Here is an 18810-nt window from a genome sequence, read left to right on the forward strand (position 1 = left end):
ACTATGAATTATTGTTATACAGTGTAAAAAAAAAATGTTGCTGCATTGATGTGCATATCGTACTTCCAGCTGGCCATGTATCCTATCTAGACTTAACCTGCGTTTCCAGTCTTACGCATTCATGTGCATATTAATGGAAGTCAATGGGGCAAAAAGTCCAGTGTGACCTCGGCTTTACCTGTAGGTTTCAATCAAGCCTCAATGACTCAATTAATTTGATCAGGTGTGTTTAATCAAGGTTAAAGCTATACTGTGCAGAGCTGCAGCCTTCCAGGAACTGGATTTGACACCTGTGATTTAGAGTAACATTAAAGTAGATGGCATTTTTCATGATCTAATAAAAAAGAAATGATGTTTTCTATAATAATAAATGATTAGTTTTATACACAGCAGGAAAATGTATTGACAGCCTGAGCAATGCGTGTTAAAGAAGTCATTCCCAAAATAAGCCTTTTATACAAAGTAATAAACATTTCAGTAATTCAGTAACTTTCTCCTTGTGCAATCCCATTGTTGTTACCAATACATATATTTTGGGTTTTGTTTTTTTGTATATTTGGATTGCCTTGGTCAATTCGACATGAAATCTTGGTCAATTTCATGTCAACAGATCTACCAATATTTCCAGATTAACCAGGAAAAACGTGTACAATACTTTTTACCTGCTGTATGTTAAATATAGTATAACGTAATATCTAAAACTATTATCATATAATATGTAAATATAATATAATACAACATGTAAATATAATTTGTAAATGTAATGTAATATAATATCCTGATCCTCCAGGTTGGGGGTAACAACCCACCTCATAAAAAAACTAAATGTTAGGAAATGCCAATATGATGCGGCTAAACATCATCTTCACTATAAATGGCCCTGGGAGTAATTTAATTTAATAGTACTGTTCTCCCAAATATCGTTAATAAATAAAAACTATATATTTCTTTATGCAAAACATACTATTTTATAATAATCTAGGTGATTATGACCCAGAACCATTTTTTTTTCTCCACAAAACTCACCCTTATAGAGTGACGAAGAATCGCATTCTAGCAAGTTGGTCAGTTCTACGTATTTTTACCATCACAAAATAAACACACAAATATGGAGACACTTTTCACACCTGAGATTTTAGAAATTGCCACACTGGTCCACACAACCAACTTGTCCATACTCAGCCCTATCAGCTGCTTTTACAGTATCCTCACCATCCAGAACATTCTTCTATGATCTGACCAGCTTAAACCCTTGTCCTGTATCAAGCACAGCGGGTGGAAACCATGTGAGTTTGACCCTTCGTAGCAGCCGAACGCAGTATCCGCAAACCCAGAAGATATTCAACCCACCACACCAATGTGCCAGCTGAACCACAGGGTAAGTCAGACGTGGAAAATAGAGTCTCCAATGCCTGGTGACATCACTATCGGTGGGCAGATGAAGCTTATAGTCACTCCAGTGTCTGGAAATACCGTAAACCGCGCGAACTGACCGTCCGCGCTCCGAAAACCGAACTATACTGTCAGGGTTGCAGTTAAAATCAACCCATTGGGTGGTGAAGTCACCGAGTTGAGGAGCATCTTGGAGCTCTAGGTCTGTGGGACTGGACAGTTCGGCCCCTTGAACTGCGATGTAAAGATTTTCTGCACCTCCTTCGCCCAGGGCACAGAGTTATCAGTGTCCAGGATAATGATGAGGCGAGAGCAGAATCCAGCGTTCTTCTCTCTCCAAAGCTGAACAATCTCATCCAGACGCAACACATCTCCACCTGAATGGTGAGAAGACGACAAAGAGGACAGCTGTAAGGTATTATGACATCATCAATATTTGGCTGAATATTTATGTAAAGATATCCATTATACACTTTAATATTAGATTCATAACAACAGTAATATAATATAATTAATATAATATAATACGATAGGGCTGAACATGTTAAATGAATTCATTTAAAGTTTTTATTATTAATTTTGATAAATTTAAATACATAGAGACCGATAATAGGTTACAGGAGGAGTGGGGTGTTGAACAGTACTGGCCTCGCCATCATCACGTCTCAATCAATAACGACGTTTGAAAAGGGCCTAATGCTGGATTCACACCAAACATGGAGCATTGTCACCAGGGCTTTACATTAACACCCACCAACCCGCCAAATGCGGGTAGATTTCGGCGGCTGTTTATAACGCTTGCGCACTCCCGTTTCCTTTTGTGAAGCAACTGTCTAGAAACACAACTAATGCGATCGATTCTCTTTCAAATAGACTGAACAAAAAGGGAGGGACATGCACCTACAGGCTACAGTCTTGCTGCTTTCCAGAGTTGTCTTATTGTAAGCAGCGCCAGTTGCGTTGGGTTAACCATTCTTTGAAAAGATAATTTGTGGGTCTATCATAAACCATGCGTGTGATGATCATCCTTTCATTATCACACAGTATGTTTTTACCTGCTTTCTTTTGCATTAATATGGTTGAATTATCTTTTTTTTACAATAACATTGCTTTAATGGGAGAATAACTCCCCATTTATGTGTAGTTAACTGGTGATCTGGGACCTTTAGCCAGGACACTGTGCACACACAAAAAGGGAAATGAATGAGGAGGTATGTAGAGATAACGCAAACTCTAAATCAAGCTATTTTAGCATGTCAAAGTCATATTTATGTGTATAAAAGATATTTTCTCAACAATAAAATTGTGGCTAGTGAAAATGGCGAGTGGCTAGTAATGTTGGAAAACTACTAGCCACATTGGCTGGTGGTCAAAAAAGTTAATGTTAAGCCCTGATTGTCACTATGCCTAGCTTACTTGCAGGATGTTTCTCACTTCATGCTAATTTCCAACTCAAGTTGAATTACTTGAACTTGCACAAAAAACACAACTGACACAATTAGCGTTCACGGCTAATTATTGATTGAGTTTGTAATTAATCTACTTGCATGATTACTTCATTTTGCTTTTGGAGTGATCAGCTTATTATATTAAGTAGGAGTGTAACGGATAACGGTTGATCCATGATCTGTACGGATCACAACTGAGTTCGGAACGCACGTGACCAGACGGAAGCCACTCCTCGCTTGGAATTTGCCAAAAGAAATCTGAAGGACTCTCAGTCCATAAGAAACTAAATTTTCTGGTCTGATGAGACTAAAAGGGAACTCTTTGGAGTGAATGTCAGGCATTACATTTGGAGAAAACCAGGCACCGCTCATCACCAGGTTAATACCATCTCTACAGTGAAGCATGATGGTGGCAGCATGCTGTGGGGATGTTTTTCAGCAGCAGGAACTGGAGGACTAGTCAGGATAAAGGGAAAGATGAATGCAGCAATGTACAGAGACCTCCTGAATGAAAACATGCTTAAGAATGCTCTTCTGACCTCATACTGGGTCGATGGTTCATCTTCCAGCAGGACAATGACCCAAAGCACACCGCCAAAATATCAATGGAGTGGCTTCACAACAACTCTGTGAATGTCCATGAGTGGCCCAGCCAGAGCCCAGATCTAAATCCTATTGAACATCTATAGAGAGATTTGAAAATAGTTGTACACTGTCGCTTCCCATCTAACCTGATAAAGCTTGAGAGGTACTGCAACGAGGAATGGGCAAAAATTCAGGTGTGCCAAGCTTGTGGCATCAAATTCAAAAAGACTTGAGGCTGTAATTGCTGCCAAAGATGCATCAACAAAATATTGAGCAAAGACTGTGAATACTTACTGTATGTACATGTGATTTTTCAGCTTTTCTATTTTTAATAAATTTGCAACAATTTAAAAAAATTGTCATTATGGTGGGGTATGGTGTGTAGAATTTTAAATAAATAAATAAATTTAATCTATTTTGGAATAATGCTGTAACAATAAAAAAAAATTTAGAAAAAGTGAATTGCTATAAATACTTTCCGAATGCTTTCTACATTTAATTTGGTTACATTAATGCTAAGATTTACAAGATATTTTTAACTGTTAATAAGCAAAGGAAGAACTGCTACAAATAAACACCTTGTTTAAAGTGTTATTGCACTTTTTGATATGTACCTCAACTTTTCAGTAAAGTGTGCAATACGCTTCTTCTGAATTCATCGTTAAATGTTGAGTATTAGAATGGGATAATTCACAGAAAAAAATATGCAATTATTGTTTTTTTTAGCTAATCATTAAATTATTATTTCCAGTTTTTTCTGAATTATTAACATTTCCTGGGTTTTACATTTAAAATGCTGGTTTTAAATTTACACAGCTGGTGCAAACCTACCCAGTAAGTCTTTGATCTAAAGTGACTATAAACACAAGACTATTGACTATACTATCAAAGACGCATGCTTGATTTTCTATGGTCTAAATTAGATTTGACTTTACCAATTAAATTCCCTTTTTTTATTCTTCATTTTTTATGTGAAGCCTGAACTGTTTTTTCACCGACCAATGTTCTGTTTCTACATAGGAGGAAAAAAAGTGTTGCAATGATTCTCCCACCTGCGAGTGCCCACTCTCCACTGCGGTGTGTGTGTCCACTGTAATAGAGCACGTAGGTGTCGTGTCGTGGGCCGTCAGTTGTATGCGCCTCCATGAATATGCGCAGTTTGGCCTGCAGGGCCTCCAGACTCAAGCCGCTCGTGGAGTAATCGCAACCGTAGGTCTCGATCATGTGATGAGAGAAGAAGCGCTGCACGTTGTTGAGCATCCCAGTGGAACGCAGGTTGAGCTCTTGAACATGAGCCGGGGGAAGCAGGGTGGGCTGACCGTCTGGACTGAGAGAAAACCAGAGCATGAGCTAAAATACGAAACCAAGCACCACCGAAAAACATGACAGATTTTGCATTCACTTTTACAAAAAGACTGTGTGGATAACATTTTCAGTTCCAGTTCATATTAAGCGGCCTTAAATACTATGCACTTACATCAAAATATAAATACAATGTACTTAATATATTGCAGAACAATTCTCAATTTGTGGTATACTGTAGGTAGGTTAAAGCATGGGTTAAGGTGTAAAGGATAGGGTAATTATAAATGTAATTAGAGAAATTAATTGCATGTGTAATTACATGCAGGTATTTAATCCAGCACAAGCATAATGTAATATATCTACATAAAATATCTATTTACACAATAAGTACACTTTAAAGGATTATTAATTTAAAGTGCAAGTGCATTTTCGTTAAGGCCACTTGATATAAAATGGGACCAGACTTTCATACTAGGTTGGCTTTAATTGAATGATCTAAATACGATTAATAGCCCTAGTTTTCCTTGTACAACCCTAGAAGCAATCGATACAGACATTTTTAAAATGTCCATTTCCTGCTAAAATTCGAGCACTGATAGATGTACCTGGTTTTAAAAAACTTTTTCAATTATCTTTGAATAAAACAGGGGCACTCATCCAGCTCATCTAGATTCATTATATTTTGGCCTCCATCATGCTAAAAATGAATGAGTTTTTATTAGAATTGTTTCAAAAGTAGCACAAATATCAAACTTTATGTTTGCACTATTTACAGTTTTATGCAAAAAATTGGGCACCCCTCTGTGGCTGCATAATTTCACGTTTTTTCCTTGTAAGAGAAGATCACAGTGAAATGTCATTTGGTTTCTAGAAAAAAGCAAGATAACGTCATGTTTTTCAGACAGAAATTCATAGTTTAGCAGTATTTAGATGTGTGAAATTAAACTGAAACTGCAAATAGGCTATGCAAAAGTTCGGGCACCCTCTCTTTTGTGTAGATTTCAAAACCTGTAGTCACTTAATACTTTTTGATTACAACAGAAAATTGATTCAAGTGACTCAGTGAACTTTAACAATGCCAACACAGGTGAAACCATGAAAACAGGTGAAACCATCATAAAACAGTATATTTAAGCTGATTTCTAGTTGTGCATGTTATTGTGACCTGAAAGTAGCAACATGGGAACCTCAAAAGAACTGCCTAATGACCTAAAAACTAGGATAATTCATCAACATAAATTAGGACAAGGATGCAAAAAGCAATCCCAAAACTTCAAAGTCTCTATGTCCACAGTCAGAAATATAGTTTATATAGAAATATAGAAATAGAAATAGAAATAGAAATATTTCTTATTATATAGAAATATATACTGAAAGGCAATGGCGAAGAATGGTTTGTCTGTGATCATTCTAACTATAGACCACCTCCAAAAAGCTCCAGGAACATCTTGCTGCTAAATAATGCCATTGTACATCGCTCTACAGTCTAGCGCACACTTCACAAAGAACAGCTCAATGGAAGGTGATGCAGAAGAAGACTTTTCTGCATTTTGCCAAAATAAAAGTCAATAATAGTCATAAATTTGCTCTTCAGTGTTTGGACTCTCAATAATGACTTCAAACCACACTGAACTGAGCTACACTGAACTGAACTTAAACACTAGAAACTGAACTACCCTGATCCAGTTACTATGACCATTTATGTGAAGTTGATTTGACACAATCTACATTGTAAAAGCGCTATACAAATAAAGCTGAATTGAATTGAATTTGAGGTATGCAAAGGCTCATCTAGACAAGCCTGAACCATTCTGGAAAAATATACTGTGGACAGATGCCACAACCACAGGTGCTTTGTTTTCCGTGGTGGAAAAAAAAATCAAAAAAATCAAAATAAAAAAAATCACAGCATTCCAGGAGAAGAACCTGCATTTTCTCCCATTTTATGTGGCTTTATTGTAGACCACTTGTCCTCTGAACTTGAGTATCCATGGATTAAAACAATAAATACAGCTTTAAACAATTTGTTGACAGCTTTAAAAAAAAAAAAAAAAACGTTGATTCCTGCTTCTGTTTTTCTTTTGTATGAGGTTGGATGGTTGGATAATGAATGGTTGGATAATGAAACTGAAACACTAGCCAATTTAGTGTTTAATGTTTCATGGCTAAATCTGACAAGCATGGTGACCAATCTTCATTTTTTGCATATTTCACTAGAAAAAGCAGAGTGTGAAGGTTTAATTAGCAGAGTAATAAAACAGTTTTGCTTAAAATATAAGAGGACAAATTGCTAGTGAGGGTCTCGTTGGCGCATCTGTGACCAAGACAGCAAGTCTTTGTGATTTATTAAGAGCCACGGTATTAAAGTAATGTCAGCATACAAACCACATCCAACAGGAGTAACAGTGGACACAAGAGGAAGCTGTCTGAAAGGGATGTCCGAGTGCTAAACCAGACTTCATCAAAAAAACATAAAACTGCTGAAGAATTAGGAACTCACGGCAGAATTAAATTTGCACCTCAACTCTCCTGTTTCAACCAAAACTGTTCATAGTGAGCTCCACATGGTCAATATACATGGCCGGGCTGCTGTACCCGAACCTGTGGGCACTCGTGCCAATGCCAAATATTGGTTTTAATGGGGCCAGCAGGAAAAATCTTGGCCTGTAGACAATGTGAGACATGTATTTGTTCACTGATGAGTCTACCTTCACTGTCTTTCTCACATCCAGAAGAGTTACAGTGTGTAAAAGCCCCAAAGAAGTGGATCAGTGATGGTTTGAGCTGCAACATCATGGGATTCTCTAGGCTGAACACTTGTGCTAGATGGGCGCTAGGGCTGCTCGATTATGGAAAAAATCATAATCACAATTAATTTTGTCATGATTGTAATCATGATTATTCAAAACGATTATCAGTTAAAGTCAAAATTATTCGCCCTTTTGTGAATTATTTTTATAAATATATATTTTCCAAATTATGTTCAACAGAGGAATTTTTCACAGTATTTCCTATAATTTTTTTTTCTTCAGGAGAAAGGCTAGCATTTCGGCTAGAATAAAAGCATTTTTTAATATTTTGAAACCTATTTTAACGTCAACATTATTAGCCCCTTTAAACAATATATATTTTTGATTGTCTGCAGAGGAAACTACTGTTATACAATGACTTGCCTAATTAGACTAATTAAGCCTTTGAATGTCACTTTAATCTGAATACTAGTATCTTGAAAATTATCTAGTAAAATATATTGTACTGTCATCGTAGCAAAGATAAAAGAAATCAGTTATTAGAAATGAGTTATTAAATTTGTTAAGTTTAAACTGAGCTTTAAGCATCTTCACTGTGAGAAAAAAAACTTTAGCTACAAAAGTCCTTCAGTCAAGAGCAGTGAGGGATTGTCTCCTTTTGTTGTTTGATTAATAATAAAAACAGGCCGCAGCAAATTTAAGCACTGTCACTTTAAGAATAGTGTGGCTCTGATATGGTTTCACTATATTCTATATAGTGTCTTTTGATTCTCAACTTCTTTGTTTTATTACACAAATGAGGGTTAATATAAATAATCACTAAACACTGCGCTCTGACACAAATTTGCATGTATTTGAGCACTAAATCGCTCGCATTAAGATGGCGTTAGATGTGTGTGCTCTGCTCGTCTCCGAGCCTGTCTGTCCCAGGCTAAGCGCGCGCGCGCACACACACATGTATGAATGATTCGAACATACATCAATAAATGATGCGCATCCCGTGCTGCAAACGTTACATAACAGTACATGCTTTTAGTCATTTTCACGTGGAACTGAGCTTTGCAGAGCAACAAATGTGTACAACTGGAAATTGGGCGGTATATGATGCAATAATCGTTTATCTCGATTAATGGTTTTTCATAATCGTTAGAAGCCAAAATCGAAATCGAAACCGGATTTTCGATTAATTGCACAGCCCTAATGGGTGCATCACTGCCAAGGACTACTGAACCCATTCTGGAGGACCACGTGCACGCAATGGTCTAAACAATGTATCCTGAACACAGTGTAGTGTATCAGGATGATAATGCACCGATACACACAGCAAGACTTTAGACAGAGTGGTTTGATGAAAGTGAAGTTTAAGATCTCCCATGGCCTGCACAATCACCAGATCTAAATGTTGTTAAGCCACCAAAGGGTGTTTTGAAGGAGCGAGTCAGGAAACATTTTCCTCCACTAGAATTACGTAGTGACCTGGCCCCTACTCTGCATGAAGAATGGCTCAACGTCCCTCTGGCCATTGTGCATCTGTGTATCTGTCATTCTCAATATGAATTGATGCTGTATTGGCTGTAAAAGAAGGCCCTATACCAGAGTAATAAATAATAGTGGGCTTAAGCCAGGCATTTCAGTTTCACTGTCCAACCCCTGTATTTATGAAGCCTATTTTCACATTCCTAAAAAAATTAATCGATTTGACTTAATATTAACTTTAAAAATTAACAACAAAAAAAAGAAAGAAAAAAATTTACAAGAATTTTATTAGCATGTTAAAACAAATCACTAATCATAACTGGCCATGAAAAATAATCAAGATCAGCGCATAGTAGGCTATTAAAAAAAAGAAAAAGAAAAAAAAAACCTGCAGGCAGGTAGGTCATGTGATTATGACAACATGGCAGATGCAGTATGTCTGAATTCTATTCATATTATATAAAACATATGTTCAAATGCACATGCAATTCCTACTCAGACAGTATATAAAGTAAGTAAACTCAGGCACACTGTGAGTGTATATGCATCTAGTACCTGCAATAGTTAGTAGGAATCACCACAGCATAGCCGATACATGTTCCACCAAGACTGTTTCCCAGCTCAAGGAAGAGCCCGTGGGCTAAAGACTCAAGAGGCAGGACCAGCAGAAACAAGGAGATGAACAGACTGTTGGACGACTGAAGGAGAAAACAATATCTTTATGAACAACAAAGAAAACGTTCAATAATCAAAATGCAAACCACTTAGACGAAACAATATAAATATTTTTTTTTTTTAAAACGGGTTGAAGAATTTGTCAAAATTTGTCACAATTTTATTTAAAAAACACTTAACGTACATTTTTGGGATCATATTTTTTTTAAGAATTATATTATTCCCCTCTGAATTATACATGGGGGAACTACATATTATAGTGATTTCTGAAAGATCATTCAACACTGAATGAAGTCAGGAAAGCTAAAAATGCAGCTTTACCAGTATACCAATTAATTCGATTTTATAATACATTTACATAGAAAATAGTATTCGAATGTTATTCTAATGTTAACCCATTTTACAGTATTATTTCATTATATAAATTTTAAAAAGTATTAGTGGAAAAAAAAAGTCATTAATAAATCCTTAAAATAGCTTACTTTAAAACATAGGCTATTGCATATCAAAAAAGAATTTATAAAGGCGTAGGCTATAATAATAATAATTCCCATAATAGTTAAGCTTTGTTAAAATACAAAATATGGGTTAAAGACTAAAAAATATTGGTGATATATTACTCTTTCATAAACATGGTACTAGCAAATTGCAAAGCATAGAGATTTAAAATGAGTCAGCCTAATTAGCACTTGGGGATACAATGTGATCCTTAAATAGAGTTTGTCGTTATATTATTAAATTATTAATGTTGTAAATATGCCAAACAAGGCAAAAAAAAATAAATAAAATTGGCAAAATTTTCTGCAAAGTCATGAGGTAAAACCAACATTCAGCGGAAAAAATGAAAAAGACATTATGCAATGCAACCTTGTAGGCTCATGTCTGTAGTTTCACCTTTTCATGACTTCCAAAAAGAAATGTATATTTGTGAATGCTTTTTAATAATAATAATAATCAATATAATATTCTTAAAGATCATAAAGATTTTTCACAACCACACAAAATCAACATGAATATAAAACCATTACACATATAAATAGAGCTGTGCAATATGACATTATAATGGCATATGGACAAAATAAAAAGTTTGTTTCATATTTTAATTATCATTAATTTTGTGGTGTCCCAAATATGGTAATATTTTTTATAATTTATACGAGCACAATACTATATGTCATTACGTAAATGCAGGTGACAAAGTGGTTCAGTAATTAGCACTGTCGCTTCACAGCAAGAAGGTCGCTGGTTCGAGTCCCGGCTGAGTCAGTTGGCATTTCTGTGTGGGGTCTGCATGTTCTCCCAGTATTTGTGTGGGTTTCTTCCGGATGCTCTGTTTTCCCCCAGAGCCCAAAGCATGTGCTATAGAAGAATTGAATAAACTGAATCGGTGTGTAAAATAAGTGTGTATGGATGATTCCTATATAATACTGGGTTGCAGCAGGAAGGATATCTGCTGTGTAAAACATGTGCTAGATAAGTTGGCGGTTCATTTCACTGTGGCAACCCCTGATGAATAAAGGGACTAAGCCGAAAGAAAATGAATAAATGAATTATGTTAATGCAGACAGAAACATGAATAAGAGGATTGTGGGAAAGTTACACTCGTGACAGTACGATATTTACATTTTGCATTTTATGTAGCAATAATTTTAATTTTTACATTTGACCAATCATTACTTTTTGAAAATTAATATTTAATTTAGATATTTACATTTGTAATCAAACATTTGCTCTGAAGTCCTAAATAAAGTGAAAAACATGATCACATTTGAATACATTTTAGAGTGCATATATTACATGTAAAAAATAAAATAGCCCTTTACATGTGGTCAACATGCATAGATATATCATCACATTAAGGTTCTATCTGACTTTTCTGTTAAAACTGAATTATTTTCATATTTAATTTGTTGACATATATTAAATGACAACTTATTTACATTATGTGTTGTTGTTTTTGCTACATTTTAAGACTTTACATTTAAAAAACAAAAAAGGTTTTATCTACATAGTCAAACTCTAGCACGGCTCTATATGGTTCTTTATGCGAGCCATTTCGAATGCACGTACGAGGAGCAATCAGGATCAGCTTTTCATCATTTCAATGGACTGCTCCATTGTTAAAAAAATAGTAATAAGTTAAATGTGAAATATTTTTATTTGCCCGTATATAATTTCAGTGTTTATTTAGCTTTGTTAAACAACTCATTTGCTCATTGTCTGTTTTCTTTTTAAAGTCGTTACATTTGATATTAAGCCTTAATGGGCAAACAATTAATATACTTAATGGGGTATTAAATTACCACAATAAGTATTACCATAATAATTACATGAAACTTACATCTACATTGGACAAAATAATTAGCACAACCCTGTATGCTTAATTTGAACAAGGAAAAATATTCATCCTAAAACATTAAATAAATATAGATAGCAAAAACTGAACTCTCAAGCATCAACATATTGTTACAACACTTATTTTTATTAAATTAATAAGCAGATTGATTGTATTTGTTGAAAAGTAATGCTTCAATTAATGATCTGCCAAATAGAACCTTATAATTCCAAGTGGAAAATGACTTTTTAGAATGAGAAGGTTCCATCTGCATTTGTCCTGTTTGTTTACCCCAATTTGCAAATTTAACAGAATTTTAATAATTTACATTTACACTACATTTAGCGTCTGTCATGTTAATGCAAGTAAGACAACTGTTACACACATATTGTCTGCCATGGAATGCAAAAACTCTGAAGCTCAATATCTCAAAATCATTTAGAATGCCGAAAGAACCTTCTAATTTCAAGGTGAAGATATATACACACACTAGTACTGATTGAATTTACAGAAATGGTATAATATCATTACACACACACACACACACACACACACACACACATAGTATAGTTAACAGAATATGAGATGACTTGCATTGTGATATGAGATTTTCATCATATTGCCCAGCCCTACATATTAATACATTTTTGAATGATTTTCACGGAAACTATTTTTACCTGCCAACCCAGAGCTCCGAGTATGACTGTGGACACCAGGCTGAAGAGCACCAGGCGTTTTGATATGAGACAGAAGTGCCGCATTCCTTTAGATGCCATGATCCGGTCCAGTTCTCCAGGCTCAGACATGTGCACAGTACACAATCTCTGACAGTCACTCAGCTTACTGTGAAAACCCCAGACCGTGACGAGGAAAACCAGATGACAGATGATCCAGAAAACAGCAGATGCTGAAAGACTCGGGATGAGCAGGTACCACCGATCCAGATCTCTCATCTTCAGAGAAGCCATGACAAGAAACGTCACCTCCACAACCAGCAACGGCAGAAGCGTGAAGCGTCTCCACAGGCCTCTTCTCAAGAGGAGCGGAGACCAACGTTCAGTTACTGAAAGTCCGCTAAAGTAGATGTCTAGGAATGGGTCACAGACGAGACGACTGAAAAAACAAGACAATGCGAAGGGGTTGGTGGACACCCCTAAAGACTCCTGGAAGAAGAGCGCAGCGACTCCTGAAAAGCAGGCCAGGTTTGGTAGAGCCAAGAGAGACTTCATGCGCAAGACCACGATTAGAGCAGCTAAAGCGAGTGTTAGAACTATGAGGCTTATGGATTTGTAGCTGACCAAGGTGCTAGCCACAGCAAAACCTGTGAGCTCCAAAGCTTCCCTTGAGGTAAGGAACGCGGGTTGATGTCTAGTACAACCACACATTCTTTCAACCAAAGCCCAAAGGATTCTGATAGCAACGCTCGCTGTTAACATATAGTTAGCCACTTGCTCCTTAATATCGAGCTCTTTGGATGGGACATTGATGAAGCATAGCAAACCCAGAAGGAAACCAAACCAAAGATGTAACAGAAACAGGCTAACTTTCTCCATACCGAAATAGTAGTGGAGTATGCAGGCAACCCCAAGAACGAAGAGGCCCAAAATAAAAATGACTAAAATGATAGTGTCTGCGGTTTTCTCCCATTGTACATAAAGTCCCAGGCAAATGGCCACCAGGGAGTTCAAGCTGGACAGGTAACCGAGGTATCGAACAGATGACCACATATTGAGCCCTCTGTTGGCTTCATCCAGCCATGTCATGGCAGCATACAGAAAGTGGCTAAAACAATATTTGAGAAGTTTGCACATTGTTGCAAAGATAAAACTAGCACAATAGCTGAAAATATGCGGATTTAGCGTCGCGAGTGACGTCACAAGTCCGAAAAAATTATTCACGGCAAAACAAGTCGGCAAAATTAAAGTAAAAACAACTTAGTGGATTTGAGGGGTACTTAAAACTACATCGTTTCCTGGGGTATTATAATACAAAAGTTAAAGTAAAATATGGAGTGAAACGGTAGATTGTCATCTCAATATCCACCTGTTACTGCTGAATGAACGAAACTATTCGACTCAAGGTCATGTTATAACAACTGAAATTAATACGCAAACTAGATGTGAAAATGTTAAACTCATCATAAGTTGTGAGATAGAAGCACAAACAGAGTTGTAATGAGCTGTCAGTCTGATTTAGAGGAGCGGATTGCTGTGCGTTTACCGGCATTAGAAAGTTGAAAGAATGTGTTGTTTCTCTTCACGACGAGCGTAACATCGATTAAAACGGGCTGTATGAAATACGTTAGAAGAAACGCAAGTCATTGAAGATTGTCTTTCACAGAAAAATACGGAAAACTGCTCATTTATCGCACAACAACTCCGAACCACGGTCTAAACTTCGCTCAGCGTCCGCCATGTTTGCACTGTTTTAAGCCGCTACGGAATCCCTGAAAGGACAAATAAAACGCGTCCATCAGTCCCTCAGTGAGTAAAAAGAGTGAGTAAAATAAAGGGCCAGACGGAATCTGCAGACATTGTTTTGCTATTTCTGCGCAGAATTGTGTTAAAAATCTGCGGATTTATGAGGAATTATTTTGGGGGTATCATAACTAAAACCTTAATATATGAAATAAAAAATAATACCTCTTTTTTTAACTTTTATTTAATGTTTACAATGCAAATCCAACTAGATCCACCTTATTTGGTAAACAAAACAAGTCTCTCATATAATAGATCTATTACAAGACAGAAAATATTACTTTACAAACTGTATTTAAATAAATCATATAAATATTTTTTGTATTAGTCAATATTGTAATTAATTTAAAAACTGAATAAATCTTAATTTACACACATTAACACAAGTAAATAAACAGAATCAATGATGGGCTAAAAATCTGCGTAATTCTGCGCACGCAGGTCCGTGTGGGCCTAAAGCAGGGTCACTATCACTATAAAGTGCCTTTGATGTCCCACAAGATTGAATCAGCCCTATATTAAACACAATGCGAAATAATGAAATTCTGATGTTTTAAAATATTTGGTTAAACCTTTATGCACATGCAGGTAGAATTATAAGTGTTTTCAAATATGTTTTGCTCAATTATTGCCTTTCATTAAATGTATGTGATTTTGCCATGTCCCACACACAGCTCAGCCAACTTCAGTGAGTCTAAAAAGTAGGTAAATCAGATTTTTTAAATTTTACATGTTCACTTTTTTTCTCATATTGTGTTTGAAACGGAATGTTGTCAAGCCCAACATGTCCACCCGGTCAATGTGAAATTAAATATTAATTAATATTTTTAAAAAATTAGAAATAAAAAATATAGCTTTTAAACTGTATATAAAGAGCTTAAATAGGAAAACACTTTGCCAGCTGCAGGTGCAACCTCTGTTGAATAAATGCTATCTTTAGCCAAAAATGTCCTCACTGTCATTGTCCACCCTGTCACAAATCCTTCCTTGACAGGGTGGACGTATATGCAATGTTAGTGACACTTTATTATTTAGCATTTTATTGGTAATTAGTTAATGTTTTTATGTTGCAACACTCACACATTTACGACAATAGTAGATGCATGAGTGGACAATACAAACCTTTTAACAATATCTGTCTCAGTCTATATAAGGAGAAAAGTCCATATAATGGAGCTCATTGACTGTTTGAAATAAAAATACAGCCCTAAGTAGTTGTACATTTATGTGAACTGTAATCTGTAATCTAATTATTTGCCTTATTCTGAACTAAACAAAGCAGTATTATTAAGGAGTTTAACGCGAGTTGCTTCCAACATTCCTTTCACTCCTTCTATACACTGTACAGTGTAAAGTTTTACATTTATTAGCAAATTTAGTTTAATTTGAAGGACAATGATTGTTTATTGTCCAATTAATTATCATATTTATAAAACTTAATTGATAACAGAAGAGGCGGCAAGGTGGCTCAGTGGTTCGCAGTGTTGACTTCTTGAAATTTTTTACAATTCTTTTATAATAACCTTGTAATATTTCTTGTTGTACCTGTTGTTTTTCAAAAGTTCTTCCATATTTAGTTCACTAAATAAAGCCTCAGTCCACCCTGTCATCTTGTTTTCCACCGTCATGTTCAACTTTTATAAAAATAAACAAATTATTTATAACCTCAAAAAAACATCTTGTGTGATTTCTTAAATTATCAGTAAGGGCCAGTTAATACTGTTTGAAATTTTGGGCAAAATATTTTAGATTTTGGGTTTTATTTTGAACTTGCAACGATTGCATATTTTATTGGGAAATAAACGCTTTGTCCATTATTTCATTAACATAAATAGACTTTTCCATAATCTAAAATGTTGGGTTGATAAAGAGACACATTACCTTTCTGAAAATATAGCCTATGGTTGAAGTCAGAATTATTAGCCCCCCTTTGATTTTTTTTTTTCTTTTTAAAATATTTCCCAAATGATGTTTAAGAGAGCAATGACATTTTTACTGTATGTCTGTTTTTTTTTTTTTCTGGATAAAGTCTTATTTGCTTTATTTTTGGCTAGAATAAAAGCAGTTTATCATTCATTCATTCATCTTCTGCCACTTTTCCGGGGCCGGGTCGCGGGGGCAGCAGTCTTAGGAGAGAACCCCAGACTTCCCTATCCCCAGACACTTCCTCCAGCTCCTCCGGGGCAAACCCCGAGGCGTTCCCAGGCCAGCCGAGAGACATAGTCCCTCCAGCGTGTCCTGGGTTTTCCCCGAGGCCGCCTCCCGGTGGGACATGCCTGGAACACCTCCCTAGGTGGGCGTCCAGGAGGCATCCGAAACAGATGCCCGAGCCACCTCAGCTGACTTCTCTCGATGTGGAGGAGCAGCGACTCTACTCCGAGCTCCTCAGAGCTGAGTCAGAGGTGTCAGAGCTCCTCACCCTATCCATAAGAGTGCGCCCTGCCACCCTTTGAAGGAAACTCTTTCTGCCGCTTGTATCCGAGATCTTGTCCTTTCGGTCATGATCCAAAGGTGAGAGTAGGAACGTAGATTGACCGGTAAATCGAGAGCTTTGCCTTTCGGCTCAGCTCCTTTACCACATCGGACCGGTACATCGACCGCATTACTGCTGCCGCTGCACCAATCTGCCTGTCAACCACACGTTCCATCCTTCCCTCACTCGTGAACAAAAGCCCGAGGTACTTAAACTCTTCCACCTGGGGTAAGGACTCTCCTCCAACCTGGAAATGGCAAACCACCTTTTTCCGGTGGAGCACCATGGCCTCGGACTTGGAGTTGCCGATTCTCATCCCAGCAGCGTCACACTCGGCAGCAAACCACCCCAGTGCATGCTTAAGGTCCATGTCTGATGAAGCCAACAGAACAACATCATCTGCGAATAACAGAGATGAAATCCTGTGTTCCCCAAACCGGACCCCCTCCAGCCCAAGGCTGCGCCTTGAAATTCTGTCCGTAAAAATTATGAATAGAATTGTGACAAGGGGCAACCCTGCCGGAGTCCAACATGCACTGGAAACAAGTCTGACTTATTGCCGGCAATGCGAACCAAACTCCTACTCTGTTCATACAGGGACAAGACGGCCCTCAACAGATTGCCTATTACCCCATACTCCCCGAGCACCCTCCACAGAATGCCGCGACTAAAAGCAGTTTAAAAAAAAAAAAAACATGTTAAGGTTAAAATTATTAGCCCCTTTAAACTATATTTAATTTAGTCTACAGAACAAACCATTTTTACACATTAACTTGCCTAATTACCCTAACCAATTTTATTAACCTAGTTAAGCCTTTAATGTCACTTTAAGCTGTATAGAAGTGTCTTGAAAAATATCTAGTCAAATGTTATTTATTGTCATCATGGCAAAGACAAAACAAATCAGTTGTTAAAACTATTATGTTGAGAGATGTGTTGAAAAAAAATCTTCTCTCCAATAAACTGAAATTCATTCATTCATTTTCTTTTCGGCTTAGTCCCCTTATTAATCTGGGGTCAACACAGTGGAATGAACCGCCAACTCATCCAACACGTTTTTACGCAGTGGATGCCCTTCTAACTGCAACCCATCTCTGGGAAACTAAACTGAAATTATTAGAAAAAAAACAGGGGGCTAACAATTCAGGGAGGCTAATAATTCTGACTTCAACTGTACATTTTACAATCGCACTGCAATGAAAATATACTACTTTGAATTTGTCCATGACAGGGTTTACACAATTTTAGGTTTGTTTATTGTTTGTATGCTTGCAGGTAATTTGTGAAAAATGCAGGAGCTTGACCAACAATCATTTTTTACAGCCTAAATGTAGTCAAATCAAAAATCTCAACTTTTTTTTTTTTTTAATTTTGATGTCTCAAAGACACTTTAAAGTGATAATGACCCAGCAGTTGATGTTAGTTAACTACACAAGTTAACATTACAATACTTATGTGGCACTCATTTATCTTGTTTACCTTTCATTTTAACATTATCAAATACAGATTTTGGTTTTAATTGCAGCAAAATTGTTATTATGCATAAACTCATAAAGAGTTCATTGTGGATTGAGTTCACGGTGTTCAATTAAAGATGAGGATGGAGAAAACTTATGATTTTGACTATAAAATAATTTTGTATATAATAAAGATACTTTTCAGACACATTTATATTACTTAAATAATACAGTAGCAATGTTTACCTATACTTAAATATATGCGTTACCAGTGGTAAAAACTATTCATTGTGTCTTTACTAAATACAACAATTTTCATCTTAAAATACAAATAAAACCTTTGAACAAATGGAATTTAATCCAAATGGATATGAGGGAGAGCTTACAACATGTTTTCTAGCATAAACTTGCTTCAGACAAATGAAAGACCAAACAAG

At 36.3% G+C, this 18810-nt stretch overlaps 1 protein-coding gene across 1 annotated transcript; it reads right to left on the reverse strand.

Annotated features, from left to right (window-relative positions):
* Positions 1–1118: 1118 nt before the first annotated feature.
* On the reverse strand, positions 1119–14402 carry tmem168b (transmembrane protein 168b). Its single transcript, XM_681870.9, is given in 5 exon segments — positions 1119–1638; positions 1641–1769; positions 4478–4752; positions 9512–9654; positions 12644–14402. Coding segments are annotated over 5 exon segments (2091 nt in total). The 5' UTR covers positions 13778–14402; the 3' UTR covers positions 1119–1228.
* Between the last annotated feature and the right edge of the window lie 4408 nt (positions 14403–18810).

The sequence above is a fragment of the Danio rerio genome, chromosome 25 (assembly GCF_049306965.1).
Source record: "Danio rerio strain Tuebingen ecotype United States chromosome 25, GRCz12tu, whole genome shotgun sequence".
In the NCBI taxonomy this organism is placed as follows: domain Eukaryota; kingdom Metazoa; phylum Chordata; class Actinopteri; order Cypriniformes; family Danionidae; genus Danio; species Danio rerio.